The sequence below is a fragment of the Procambarus clarkii genome, chromosome 50 (genome assembly GCF_040958095.1).
Source record: "Procambarus clarkii isolate CNS0578487 chromosome 50, FALCON_Pclarkii_2.0, whole genome shotgun sequence".
Lineage (NCBI taxonomy): Eukaryota > Metazoa > Arthropoda > Malacostraca > Decapoda > Cambaridae > Procambarus > Procambarus clarkii.
The window spans coordinates 13846173-13862279 of NC_091199.1; the positions used below are offsets into that span (position 1 = coordinate 13846173).

The window sequence follows — 16107 nt, forward strand, 5'->3', positions numbered from 1 at the left end:
CACTGTACAGTATATATAATTTGATATTTCATTTTTTTTAATTAATACCTTGGAACATAATTAATGAACATTAATTAATGAACATAGTTAATTAACTGAACATAATTAATATAATTAATACCTACCATACAAACTATGGTAATAAATATTTCATATTTTGTTTCGTGTCTATCAGTATAAATACTAAATTTGTACTGATAGACTCCTTGTATATTCATTGGCACTGATTTTTATGTAAATATTCGTTTATTACTGAGGGCAGCAGCCGCTAATTTAACATTCAAGCATTCTGGGGACTGCTTGTGTACCAATACCTTAACACTTAAATGGTTCAGCTACACTATTTAACAGTCCTACAATGAGGTGTGCAAGACTAAGAATAGTTCACAAGTGAAGTGAAGAAAAATCGCATATGGCAACAGATGCAGTTTAAGGGTTAAAGTAAAAGGTGGCTTAGTGATCTGGCCGATTGTTACACACGAATGTCTGGAATCATTTCATGTTTTGGCAACTGCAGCCTGAGGGTGGGTTGCTGAAGGGTTTTGGAGGCAGCATCAGGGGCTGTTCGCCCTGAAGATATGACAGAGACCAAGGGGACCTACTGTCTGTTTTAGTTCTCTTGTCTCTTTGGGATGGCCTAGTGTTTTGGCTTCCCAACATTGGTGAGGAAAGGTATATTGTATGATGGAAGACAAACCATGCAACACTACACGTGTGCAAATCAAAACACCTATTTCACGTATGATAAAAGGAGAAATGCTTGGTGTGACTCTGTACACATGCTGCTCAGGCTTGGGTACAAATATTATTGGGAATATGGAACAGATGTTAATGATAATAAACGTGTAAACTATGTGGTATGTTAAGGTTTCATACCCTCACCCATAATGTTCTTGATTTCCTGTTGATTATAGAAATAATGAGATAAGGACTGTTCCTGAACAAATAGCCTAGATGTGTCACAATGGAAAGATTGATGATATTCTGGAGAGAGATGAAAATTTTCCACCAAGATTGTAACCTTTTGTTGAATTGTCTACATGTCTATAGCAATTTGTCTATGTACCTAGTCATAAAAGTATTTGTGTGTATGTCTGGCATCATAATGCAGGTGTAAAGGAAAAATTATATTTGTTTATCGACCAGAATGTTCAGTAATATAGCACAGTATATTGATTGTGGTGTGTGTAGTTAACTAAGTGTAGTTACAGGATGAGAGCTAAGCTCGTGGTGTCCCGTCTTCCCAGTACTCTTCGTCGTATAATGCTTTGAAACTACTGACAGTTTTGGACTCTACCACCTTCTCACTTAGCTTGTTCCAACTGTCTACCACTCTTGTTTTCAAAAGAAAATTGTTTTAATATTTTTTGGGCACCTCTGTTTCCTTAGCTTGAATCTGTGACCTCTTGTTCGTGAAGGTGCTGGTTTCAGGAAATCTTATTTGTCAATTTGGTCTATTCATATTAGTATTTTGTAAGTGGTGATCATAGCACCTCTCTTTCTTCTATCTTCTACTTTTGGCATGTTTAATGCCTCTAGTCTCTCCTCTTAACTCTTGTTTTACAGTTCTGGAAGCAATTTTGTAGCATGCCATCGCATCTGGGGGCTGCTTCTCGCACATTCTCAGATGCCTGCGACAATGCAAATAAATTATTTTTCTTTGTTTTAAGATGCTATTGATGCTGGGATGTTGCAAAGCATTGAATTTTTTGTAGAAAAACAAAATGAATTTTTTTAAAGAAAGAACAAATGTCAAAAGGTTCATTCAGTGTTCGGCAGGTAGGCTGCTCCATGTTTCTTAAATAAAAAAATAGTTGAAAGAATTTGAAAAACGGACAAATGTCATAAAGGTTCGTTCAGCGTTTGTCGGGTAGGCTGCTTTATTATTGAGAAATAAATGAAAAATACAAAACAAATGGAAAACATTTGAAACACAGAAAAATTGTCATAATGGAGCAGCCTACCCGACAAATACTGAACGAACCTTTATGACATTTGTCCGTTTTTCAAATTGTTTCAACTGCTTTTTTCATTTTTCGTTTTTTTTTTATATGTGGAGCCTCGAGTGATGAGCGCCTCATTCGAGCATTTCGAATAACGAGCGCGCCACTTGGTGAAAATTTGTCTCGATTGACGAGCTTTTGCTTGATTAACGAGAAAAGCACATGGTGCTTCCAAGCATTCCCATGGTTCTCGCACATTCTCGGACACCACTGACAATGCAAATTTTTTTTTTTTTTTAAGATGCTAATGATGCAGGATGTAAAGGGGTGACTGCTGTAATGTTACAAAACATTGATTTTTGTTTTTTAGATATACAGTATTAGAAACAAAAATCGAAAAAATTTGAAAGAACAAATTTCAAAAAGGTTTGTTTAGTGAATGTCTGGTAGGCTGCTACATTTTCTAAAAAAAAAAAGGAAAATTAAAAAAAAATTGAAAGAATATGAAAAAAAAATGTCATAAAGGTTCATTCAGTGATTGTCAGGTAGGCTGCTCCATTTTGTATAAAAAAAATAAAAAAGACAAAAAATAAAAAAAATTGAACAAATTTGAAAAAAAAAGGAAAAATGTCATAAAGGTTCGTGCAGTGTGTGCCAGGTAGGCTGCTCCATTATTAATAAAAAAATGAAAAATGCAAACGAAATTGAACAAATATGAATAATAGAAAAAATGTCATAATGGAGCATCCTACCGGACGAACACTAAACAAACCTATATGACATTTTTCCTTTTTTCAAATTTGTTCAATTTTTTTTTATTTTTCATTTTTATACAGTATTTTTTTTGTAAGAAAATGGAGCAGCCTACCTGACAGACACTGAATGAACATTTTTCTATAAAAAAAATGAAAAACTAAAAGAATTGAACAAATTTTAAAAAAAAATGTCATAAAGGTTTGTTTGTTCAGTGTATGGCAGGTAGGCTGCTCCATTTTCTTACAAAAAAAAATGAGAAATAAAAAAAAATTGAACAAATTTGAAAAAAGAAAAAGAAAAATGGCATGAAGGTTTGTTCAGTGAATGTCAGGTAGGCTGCTCCATTATTTAAAAAAATTGAACATCATATTGATGTTTTTCGGCAGTAGAACGGATTAATTTTATTAACATTATTTTAAATGGGGAAATTTGTTTTGAAAGACGAGTGTTTCACATGACGAACTCGATGCTGGAACAGATTAAATTTGTTAATCGAGGTTCCACTGTCTATATATATTGGTGTATACTGGCAGCAGGTTTTCATTTATAGATGTTTCATTGAATATGACTGCATGTTCTGTATTGATTATTTTCTTGTTTAGGGCTTCTATACCTCTGACTAGTGCTCTTGTATCTTGGTTTAATTGGAAGAGGATTTCTCCAAAAGTCATCTTCGTTTGAGGTGAAGAAAAAGAAGTAACTGTAGAATGTGTTACACTTATTATAAATTTATACAACGTTTCGAACCTACATCATTCATTCTCAAGTGATAGGACAGTACTGGGCATAATCCAATATGCCAAGAGTAGCTTGAGCTGCCTCATCCCTTTGTGTGTTTATTTATATCTCAATGAACTTATTTCACTTTCAATATTCCAGGGCTTCCGTGGTTGATTCCTGCATTTCTATTCTCTCTGTTAAGTTTCTGGGCTTCAATGGGGATATAGGCTTCCTTACTAGTCCTTTCTTCCCTGTGGTGGGAAGAGGTCACAGGGCTTTGGGGGATTGCCAAAGTGTCCATGGTTACTCTTTGTCTGCTTGAAGTTTGTTGCTCCATACGGACGCAATATCTTTAACACCTGTCTTAGTCCAAGCTTGACACTACCTCTGCTTTCCTGTGGGTGATTTGCTGGTCCCGATTTATGGTCTGGATTTGCCCTCGCCTTTTTAATTGCAGTTTATCGCTCAGAAAGGTGCTTTCGTATTTCTTCAACAATATTTTTAAGTAGGACTCAACCCTGACAATCTGTCATTTAATATACAGTATCTAGAAATAATGTCATCTATTTTATTGTCATGTTCTTTAATAGTCTCTTTCAATTCTGGTTAAGGCTCTAACCTCTGATACAGATTATAATTCAGAACAAACTTTGTAGGTTTAATACCAAGGCAAACTCCACTCCACTCTCACATTGCATGTAAAAAAAATAATTGGTCACCTGCCGTCACATCACAGGTCTACTGTAGCAAGAGCACTCGTGCATTGTAAATGTTTTTGTTGGTCATCTCATGCTGTGTTATGGTAATCTTGTATGGTACAGTATATCTATATTCCTTGAAAATAAAATATCCCAGCTTAAAGTATACTGTAATTATTTACAATATTCTAAAGTTACACAATATTTTCACCATTTTCAACTATGGTATATTTCCACAGATGTGCCACCAAAACCAACACTTGGTCCTAAACCTGCCCTGCCTGCCAAACCCCCATTACTCTCTGCAACGTCACCTTTGTCGGCGCCCATATTATCGTCGTCTATGGATGAACCTGCCATTCCCTCCTCACCCCCATTACCCCCTGCTCGACTGGCACCCATTGATCGATTACCTTCACATGCTCTAACGTCCATAACATCCACCACTTCGTCAACTTCAACGACATCATCCCCATCCTCACTTCCTCCTGCAGAGGAGAAACCTCAGGTTAGTTAATGTTATGTTGTACAGTGCAAAATAATTTACTTGTGCTTTTATTTTCTAGGTATCCGAGTTGAATATTTAATCTAAGAAACTCTAAATAAAATCTAGGGCAAATTTCTCTTATTTACCTGAATTTAGCTGATGGCCATCACCTGTAGTGGCCACAGTGAGTACAGGAATACATTGTGCAAGTTCCCCAATTTCTCGAAGATATTTTCCAATAATAATTTGAACACTAATTTGAATAATTTGAATTTTTCCTTGTATTTATAACATCATCACATGCTTATCTAGTTGTGTCTAAAGGCAGTAGGATCTAGAGATAAAAGTCCATGCCTTATTACTACTGTATCTGGTGTGAATGAACGGGTATGGTAAACAACATAGCTCATTTTCAATGCTATGTCACAAAATAATTAAATTCAAAATGAAAATAAATCAATGTATAAAAATTTAATTTGTCAATACAGTCGATACATTGAAATGGAATTGTAACATATTTAGGGTAGTGTGTGTGTGGCTCTTACGTGCAACAAATGGCACTATTTCTTAAAAAAAAAATAAAAATTTTTTTTAATATTAAATGAGAATATCACAGATGTGGCATTTATACTTATACTTATGAAATAATGGTATGGTAACCATCACAGCTCAATTCTAACACAGTGTCACACAAAATAATTCCATACAAATTACACTTTAGTGCGCGCGGCCACTCGTGAAAAAAAAAAAGCGCCTTGTGCGTGCGGTGTTCTGCGCGCTCAAGCGTAAACACAAAAAAAGTGTATAATCTTTTCACGCTCCTAACATCAATTCTCAAGCTACGTTTTTCATTTTGGTATCAATGCGTTGGCAATAAAATTCTCTACAAGATCATATACATAAAATGTCACCAAAGCATTTGCTATCCCACCACGAAGTAAATAAAACACGATGATGACTCGCCGTGACACCCAAACAGGAAGTAAATGTTCATACTCTTTCGTTTGTTGCCAGCCTCACAGTCATCCTACAGCGCTTATTTTGATATCACTGACTCGCAATAAAATTCCCCACCCAGACATATGCCTATCAATGTCTAATTATGTTCGGCACGAGTGTGGGAACTGGGGCGAAGCGTTAGCCATGATTTCAGCAGCGACGACACTGTTGTGATGCAGCGCTTTGAAAGGTTTATACTTATTTCACTGTCCTGACATTATTTCTCGAGCTACGTATTTAATTTTATAGCACTGTGTTCGCAATAGAAAGTTTTATATATAAGCAATAGAAAGTTCTATAAAGAACATGGGTAGAATTGGCCAACAGAGCGTCAAATAATTTGCGGCGAATAAAATCTTACGCGTGTTTGTACCCGTGAGCGTAAAAAGTTTTTACTTTGCTCATGTTTTTTTCAAGTTTATACTTGTTTCAACACCGTTTTTTTTGTTTGTATAGTGTTTGGAATAAAATTCTCTACACAGACATATGGCATATAAATGTAGAATCATGATCGCGGCCAACACAAGAGTGTGTGGAGTGGGCGATTACCCATGTTGTGTCACCAACTCAATAGTCTCTCCTCTAAGTTACAATACATTGCCGTTTCCTCAAATAGGCACTGTGCCTATTAGAGAAAACGAAAATTTAATGGCAAACATATTCATATAAACCCCAAATCGATCGAGTAGTAAATACCCAAATATAACACGGTCCCGTAAATTTACGTCGTGATCCGACAAGCGCTTATCTAAACCGCACCGTAATTCCAAGTGGAAACTCCAAGAAAGTGTTAAAATAAATTTAAATCTATGAAAATTAAATTTATCAATGCAATTGGAAACATTGAAATGGAATTCGTGACATATTTAGTATTGCAAATGTGTTACTATTATGTGCAGCAGATGGCGCTGTTTTTTGAAAAAAAAAAGAACATGTTTTATCTGTCAGAGGTGTGGCATTGATATAGTAGGTACATAAAAGTATGCGCTTATTCGAATGGAACGTTGTCAGAATTTCAAAGCAATTGATGAAGAACTTTCGGAGATTACAGCATGCGTTGCTCTTACGTCCAAACAGATGGCACTGTTTTACAAAAAAAAAAAACATGTTTTTTTCCTGTCATAGGTGAGGCATGCATATAGTAGGTATATAAAAAAATGCGTACCTATTCGAATGCAAAACGTTGTGTCAAAATTTCAAAGCAATCGGTAAAGTGGTTGTCGAAGATTTCCCTCACATGAAAAAACCCAGTTTTTCAAAAAAAGCATGTATTTTTCCATCACAGATGTGATATCTATATAATATGTTATATAAAAACCTGCTCGGATGCGAATGGAACGATGTGTGAAAATTTCAAAGCAATCGGTGAGAACTTTCGGAGATTAGCGATTTTGAACAAACGAACATTTCCATTTTTATTTATATAGATATTCTATTATTATTATATAGATATTCTATTATTCTATTCTATTGTTAGATATTCTATATTCCATAATATAATATAGCTTTATTAATGTAATAAAACAAAACACTTTGGTGAATAATTTGTTTAAAAAACCTAGGATTGGAGTTAATCATATGCAAAGCTTTTAGTATTGCTTATTAAATGTCACAACCATTATAAAGTAGAAGATACTGAATGGGAGTGTTTTGTTTCTAGGACCAGGAACTGCAGAAATCCGGCCTGGCAAGGAGACCACCATAGAGATCATCAAAGAAAAAATGGGACTTGGCCTGTCCATCGTGGAGGCTCTGACACACTACTGGTGAGTTTTGTTAAATAATTGAGAGTTCTCTTTTAAAATTATAGTACAATAGGATCCTAAGACCTAATATATGGATCCTATTTCATGCTTCATTTTCTGTTAGGTCTTAGGGGTCCTATTTCATGCTTCATTTCTGCTAGGTCTTGGGGGTCCTATTTCATGCTTCATTTCTGCTAGGTCTTAGGAGTCCTATTTCATTCTTCATTTCTATGTTAAGTCTTAGGGGTCATATTTCATCCCTCATTTCTAAGAATTAACATAGAAATGAAGCATGAAATAGGACCCCTAAGACCTAACCGAAAGGAGGCATGAATAGGACCCCCCTAAGACCTAACATAGAAATCATGCATGAAATAGGATCCCTAAGTTGTAACTGAGGAGTGAAACAATGCTGTTTATTCTCAGTTTAACTGTAGTATCCTCAGAGCCCCTTCAAGGATGACAAATTATTCATTGTCTTAATTTTATCATTGAATTTCTCTTCCTGTTGTATTTTTCTACCTGCCCACCCCTTCCTTAATTTGAGCATTTTCTTTTTGTAAGGGTTCGATCCCCGGTGAAGGCGGAAACAAATGGGCAGAGTTTTCACCCTGGTGCACCTGTTACCTAGCAGTAAATAGGTACCTGGGAGCTAGAGAGCTGCTACGGGCTGCTTCCTAGGGTGTGTAACAAAAATTGAGGTCTGCTCAAGGACTGGGCCGCGGGGACGCTAAGCCCATCTCAAGATAACCTAAGGGCAAGCCAGGCTAGATAGAATAATTTGTATACAGGTATTTAGTGTGATACAATAATCCACTGCTCTTGTTTCCTAAAGTACCTTGAAAAGCAGTACTCTAAGCACTGAAATCCACAGAATAATAATAATTCTCATTGCCAGAAACAGGAAGGCTATACATATACAGTATATACTTTAGACTTGTATTAAGGTCCCCCCACCCAAGGTCAAACCTCTGACCTGTTTCAAACATTATTACTGAATTTGAGTGTTTAAGCTATTTAGAGGGGTCTCTTGAAATTGCTGAAGATTTCTGTTTGTCATTCTGTGAATCACACGAGTTAAATACAGTATGAGTTAGAATATATTTCTATAGACCTCTTCTTTAAATGGACAAATGTAATGCATATAAGGGGCAACAGCTTCAAGCTCAACATGCCTTAATGAAGATTGGAAAACAGGAGATACTATTTCACCATAGGGTTATAAACCCAAGGAACTGCCTACCCATCAAAACCGTAAACTCCAAGACATTACTGTACAGTACTTCAGTTCGAAATTCAGTTGGAAAAATCCTTGAGTACAATGGGGGGGGGGATCTCTGACAAGTCGCCAGCTTTCTGTCCTTGTTGAGGCCACTAGTGATACAGTGGCCCTTGGGTAAATTCAGGTAAATGTAGTTGCCGCTTCTCACACTGCGAAGCAATAAAGCATTGCCATGCAAAGGCTTAATAAACAACAAAGAGGTTGCCATTACTAGCCCTGTTTAAGAATGAAACCATTGCCAGACAGACTTTGGTACCACAGCATGGTAATTATGCTGTGGGAAGGTTTGAGGAGAAAAAATTTGCAGTTTGGAGGACACTGCTGTAGAGGTTAGGGCATCCTGAAAACAACAAAGAGGTTGCCATTACTAGCCCTGTTTAAGAATGAAACCATTGCCATTACTGGCTGTGTCTGAATTCAATATATTTAATTTTGGTGGCTTGGCAAATGTAACTAAAACTTTGGATGCTTTGGGATTGGTAGATTGTAGGACAATAGGCAGTGCCACTGTGCTAGTTCATATTAGGTACTGTTTTGTATTGAGGAAGGTTATCCATAGTTGGCTTGGGAGGGTCTTGTAGGGGACCTCAATAAGCTTAGCAAGGTTCCTGTTCTGGGTTACAGGAAACCATAAGGTGAACAAGTCGGTTACCCCTGTTGTGACAGGTCCCAAAGAAAATACAAATGTTTCCCACATTGATCCACTGCTCTATGAAGCTGTTGGATACAAAGTAAAGCTTTTAACATTTAGTTCAAAAAGAATATAATGTACTGTATCATCCTACAAGTAACATGAAGATAGTTTTGAGGTACTGCACAACACAGTACAAAGGCAATATTCCCTATAACAGAAAATTTTATTCCTACGATGTACAGTATTGATATTTTTCTGGCTGTGGAGTTTTTATTACCATAGATAATTTTTAGTTTTCATGTTGTAAGTTGGTGTCATCATAGTACAATAGATAAAGGGGGGAGGATGGTTAGACACAAATTTCGAAGCTATTCATTGATAAAATCAATTAGAGCACTGAGGTGACTCAAACCAGCGATAAGGGTACTCCCAGCTGCGCACCTTAGCCCTGAACTGTGATAAGTTACTCAACCTGGTATTCCACTGAATCCACAGGAAGTCTGGAGGCTTCTATTGAAGCCAGTGCAAGTTTTACATATACTGTATCATGATATACAGTATCTTGCTAGTGTGATTTCTTTACGCATGTATAAGCTACAGTATTCATAATTTTATTTATACAGTATAGTGTACAATATTAAGAATACATTATTTATTGTAAACTCAAAATATTAACCACTGTCTTTCCTTTTCTTGCCCCCTCATGAATGACAACAAAATAGAGAGTAAGTATTTGAATTGAAAATTGCAATGCAAGTTGATTTTGCTACTTAAGGATTACTTTTGTCTTCTAAATATCAGTGGACAAATACTGTATACCCGAACCATGTACACATTATTGAAAGAATGCAATTCAGGGATAAACTTGTATTAATAGAATGTTATCCCTAGTGAAGACTCCTTCATCCTTGACTGGCATTTCTTTTAAATGTTAATTGTGATTGTCAGACGTTTGTAATTTGTGGTTTGTTATTTTTAACATTGTTTTCCCTTGAGAAAGACGAAAACATTGTTTGAATGTTTTTCATACTCTTATTGTTTGATTTTAATGCTGCAAATTTTCTCCTGCTTGTATGTACTTTAGTTTTGTTATGTTTATACATAAGCACAACTGCTACTGTGTTTGCTGCAATAAAATTATAATTTGCCTTTATTAGTTAAGTATAAACTATCTGGTCATTATGTTTCTTTTATACATGTCTCGATAGTACAGTCGGGTTCGTTCTTGACGCACTATCAAGAATTCCGGGTTCGAATCCCGGGCGGGACAATAATGGCTGAGCACATTTCCTTTCATCTAATGGTCCTATTCACCTAGCAGTAGGTAGGTACTCAGGAGTTGTCAGCTTATTGTGGGGGTTGCATCCTGGGTGGGGTCATTAATGGATCCATGGGGGAGGGGGAGAGGGAGATCTCAATATAAGCCTAACGTGTATAAATACACTCTGGCTTCCTGTCCCAACACAATGAATTATTAATATATATATATAATAAGTAACGTGCCTAATGTTTCTTAGTGTAGGACAGCAAGCTCTTAATAGCTAAGAAAATTACTAGATTTATTTGTTTCTGTATAATAAAGCTGGGGAATTATTATTTTGGTTTAATTAGCATAGAGAACATTTGCAGAGTTCCATGGTTTATACAGTAGAGTAAGTTTTAGTTTATAATTAATAAATTAGAGTATGCAATTACAAATACAGTGATTATAATATTTATGAAAGAGTTTTATAATCTATTTTAGGATAATATTTAATATATATTAGTCTAATGCAAAATAAAATATTATTCTAATACTTAACAGTATCCAAAGTCTAAACATTAGTAGTACAGTATATAATGTATTCTATTTGTTTAAATACTGGTGGTGAACGTTGTGTAATGGATTAATTTTGACTATACACAGTTCCTCAAGGTTTTAAGAGCTACAATAGTAGATTGTCAAGGAATAATGAACTAATCTCGCTTAAAAAATTGGGTATATTTCTTAACTGAAATGTGAAAAAAGGCATTTTATTTTATTTATAAGTAAATAGATCACAAGTTAATTAGTGTGTTAATAGGAACAGTTAAGTTGGCCCTTGCAGACCCTTCATAAGCTGATGAGAGTTGTAAGTTACTTGTAAGTTAGGAATGTGCTGGGCCATTGAGTTCGTGCATGTTGCTGTCTGGCTTATGTATTCGCTTTATTGCTGATAGTTACAAAAGTAATTCATTGTCCAAAATAAATATGCATTTACAAAATGTCATTATTAGTCAACAAATGTAATACTGTATTTGCATAAAGTGTACTTTCTAAATACAGGAATAAGATGTATTAGCATGTTTTAACTATATTTGTACAGTATTTGAATACTATAAATAGAATGAATTTAATTTGTTGTTATTCTAATTACAATACGTACCTTTGTCATTGACAGGGTGCTATAATTATCCATGAAGTGTATCCTGATGGTGCAGCCGCCAAGGATGGACGACTTAAGCCCGGTGACCAGATTCTTAATGTGAACAATGAAAACTTTAGAGAAATAACTCACCAGAAGGCTCTAAGTGTTCTGCGTCAAACACCTTCAAAGGTAGGAGAATTTACAGTCAAGGACAAAAACTATTGTGTTGTATACAGTATATTGTTGAAATGATACCAAGAACAATACCCTGTTTAATTTTTAGTACGGTTAGAAAACAACACACTTGGATTTGTCAGCTGGGTATGATGTGTGTGTTCCCATATAACGACTATATTATACACAAGATTAGGATGGTCATTTTTTAATTCCATATTATATGGATATAATACCTTCATTGTATCCATTTTGTTTGAGGTTTAAGTTATTACGGGTATAGTATGTTTAATCTAGTTGAATGTTTACTGTATTTCTATGTATATCAGAGATTTCACATAATCGGACAAGACTGAGTGATGTAAATGGCTTTTCATAAATATAATGGTCTTTGATTTATTAGTTATGGTTTTCAAGTAGTTTTTAACACTAAGGAGGAACAAGTAATTTGGTCTTGGTTATCATGTTTCTTGAAGTATTCTGATAGTTTTAGATATTATAGGCCATAATTTAGTTAATGTTAAATAGATATCAACAACAATGACACTTGGTAACTATAAGCAAGCCTATATATAATGTTCAGTCGATTGCCATAATTCACATCTTGGTATTTTTAATGAAGCCGCTGGATTTCCTGTTGCTCAGTAAATGTTGCCTAAAAATGTTTAACCTATATTAACCTATACAGGTATATCATAGAACATAGGGTAGACCCTCCACCAGGAAGTTATTTGGGGTTCCACTGGCATCATAGACATTTCTATTTCAGTTCTCAGTCAAAGACTTAGTATTTATTATAGTTAAGACTTTTCATATTTTTGACATGTATTTAAACAAAGACAAAAATAAGGATGTACCTAATTATCTTATGTCCAGGTACAGATTTTCTCAAATGAAAGGGCACCCTGTAGCACAGTGGCTTACACAGTGAGCTTACAACTGAATTGTACTGGGAGGGGTGGGGGCAATTCCCTTGCAGAAAGAGATATTTGCTGGCTTTTCCTTACATCCAATACCTCGGTTCACTTACCGATACGTAGATACCTCAGAGGTAGGCAATTATTGTCGGTTACACCTTAGGAAAGATTAGTTGTTTGCCTAGACTGGGAAGGGACCTCATCACACCTAACAGACTTTCTGTCCCCCAGCAGCAGGAAACACATTATATATTCTCTCATTATATTATGTTTGTTTCATTTCAGAAAACTTGTACATTTTTTTATAATAGTTTTGGTTTCTCCCAAGTTTTCTAAGTTTGTACTACTTATTTATATATTTATTTTTATATTTATATATATATATATATATATATATATATATATATATATATATATATATATATACAGTATATATATTCAATAAAGTGCATTGGGTTGTGATAGTACATAACATTGGTGTTTGAGCATTACATTCATGCAAAGCCACTAGCATACATAGCATTTTGGGCAGGCCCTTAAGCTCTCTGATAAATGTAATATATGTACACGCTAACAGGATTGGAGTTTAACATAACAACTACATTATAAGTTGATTGTATAGATTATACTGGTGATGTTGCAGGTCTTAATTACTGAAATTGGGCGAGAGAGTAGCGCATGATAAAGTGTGAGTTTGGAGCATGTAGTAGGAAACTTATGAGGATGAAGTTAGGTACTTTTTGGTTTTACTTTTGAATAAGGTAAAGGTTGGGCAATTTTTAATTTGTTAGGGAGTGAGTTCCATAGTCTGGGTCCTTTTATTTGCATGGAGTATTTGCCAGATTCAGTCTGACAATAGGAATATCAAAGAGATATTTATTTCAGGTGTGGTGCTCATGGGTTTTATTGCATGTATCAAGGAAGAGTTTCAGATCAGGATTAGCATTTCATAATAAGGTTTTGTAAACAAGACAAGAGAATGAGTGGAGTGTGAGTGTATGTTCAGCATGTTTAGGGATTAAACAGAGGAGCTGTGTGTTGTCTGAAAACAGTTCATTATAGTTATGATAGATTTTTGCTGGGTGATTTTGGGCTTGAGGCAGATGATATAAATGTGCTACATTTAATTTTTATTATGATTTAGTCTTAATGCATTTTAATTATTTTTATTCCAAAATTTATTTATTTTGTTTTCTTTTTCTTTTGTGGTAAAGGAAAATGTTAAGGTAAGATACAGAGTTAAAAGTGGTAATTAACTTGTCTAGTAAAATGCATAACATCTTAGTATTTTTGGGGGCTTCTATGTTACTCATCTCGTTGATTCTGTACTTTGTGGTGGATGGGAAATGATCATGGCTTGACTACCCATTTTGAAATCACTGAATAAATAGTTTTCAATATACAAATTGAAAAGTCATTGTTTTGATAATGTGCTACTTGTATGACATGGCATGATGATGAGCGAGTGATTGTGAGTGATCGGGAGTTTGCAGCTCTTGTCGTTTCCATGATGTATAGTGAATGTTTGGGGTCATATACATCCAAGACACCCTTGGATTAACCATTAGGCACAATAAACACCTGCTTAGGGCCTCAAGTAACGAGGCCTCGTAAAGTTTTTTTTTCCAGTGCGAAATTTACAGTGGACCTTGGTGCAGTGTTGCAGCTGAACCAGGGCCCATAAAATGCCGACCCATAAATTAGAAAAAAATATTAATATAATTATAGTATGTTGTGTATCTTCAAAGCAAGAAAGCAATGGAATGATAGGTGTTTTGTTTCATATAAATAATTATATTTATTCATTGGAAAAATATATATGTATATATAATAAAATACACACACATACATACATACATACAGTATTTTTGCTGTTTAATATTGTTTATATTTTGCATTACATATATAATATATGGGGTGCTTTTCAGTGCTTGTGCTATCTGAAGGTCTTAATCCAGCCTTGATCCGAGATCACTTCCCTGACATCCGAGGCTAATCTCCTAACATCCATGGCCACTCACCCCTGACAATTGTGGCCACTTCCCTGACATCAATGGCCACTCCCCTGACATCAATGGCCACTCCCCTGACAATCGTGACCACTTCCCTGACATCAACAGCCACTCCCCCTGTCAATCATGGCTACGCCCCTGACAATCGTGGCCACTCCTCTGACATCAATGGCCACTTCCCTGACATCAATGGCCACTTCCCTAATATCCAAAGCCTCTCCTTTGACATCTGATGCCTCTCCTTTGACATCTGATGCTTCTCCGTTGACATCTGAAACCTCTCTCTTAACATCTAAGGCTTCTCCCATGACATCAGAGGCCTCTCCCGACATCGAAGGCCTCTTTCCTAACATCCGTGGCCACTCACTTGACATCCGAGGTCACTCACTCCCCCTGACAAAACCCACGTCACTCCCTGACAAAAAGAGATCATTTCCCTAACTTGTAAGTCATTGCGCTGTTGCTCGTGTGCGCTTGAACTGCTGGAGCAAGTTGAATCTTAAGGGGAATCTTTTCATATAATAATGATCAAGCAGACTTGAACACTAACCGATTCCTTAAAAATACAGTAGATTATTTTATAGTACAGTTCAGCTTGGATTGACCTTTCTGTACAGATTTCTCTGTTGTCGTGAATATTAATATCAACGTGGCAATATTTGGGCTTATTTGTGGTGCTTTACTTGTCATGAAAATTGATTGTATTAATAAGTGAAATTACTGTTTTATTCGTGGTAGAGTACGTTTTGTGCGTAGAGTATGTACATGCTATATTTATCAGTAATTGTATCCACCATCTTTGTGAAACAACAGGTGTACAGTAATCTATGAATACTGTGTTTGTTAGTGTTATCTTTATTTTTGTTCGTGTTTCTGTTGTTTGATATGTAAAAACATATGTATAGTATCTTTACATGTATAATCACTAACAAGAAATGATGTCTAATGGGTGGTTGGGCCAAAATTTTATTATTGATAGAATAAGTGTTCATGTTTAATAGTGGTAATTCTAACGTCATCTACTCTATTGCTCCATAAATTAAGATCTTAGTGAACACCTGGAGGATTTAGTGCAGTCATGGTAGGTCAGTGTGCTATATTGGCATTGTGGGAAACATATCAAAGTGTCCCTACCATGTCATATTGTCGAGGTGTAGTAAGTATAGTTTGTGTCGAGGTGTGTGTGTATACACACACACTATAGAAGTCAGTTCAGGTTAGAAAGCACATTCATAAGGGATTTAAAGATTTTCCAAGTGCTATTTGGCATCACATGGACTGCCAAGGATGGCATTTGCCAACAAAGTTCCCAGGCCCCAATCTCCTTACATTATTGCTTACTGGCCCATTGTG

At 35.5% G+C, this 16107-nt stretch overlaps 1 protein-coding gene across 1 annotated transcript in view; it reads left to right on the forward strand.

The window, feature by feature from the left end:
* LOC123748468 (multiple PDZ domain protein) overlaps positions 1-16107 on the forward strand; it is a 1300933-nt gene that overhangs the window by 1273246 nt on the left and 11580 nt on the right. Inside the window, 5 exon segments of the mRNA XM_069303573.1 lie at positions 4357-4629; positions 7264-7344; positions 7347-7369; positions 9987-9989; positions 11685-11840. Of these exon segments, the coding sequence (XP_069159674.1) occupies positions 4357-4629; positions 7264-7344; positions 7347-7369; positions 9987-9989; positions 11685-11840 (536 nt within the window).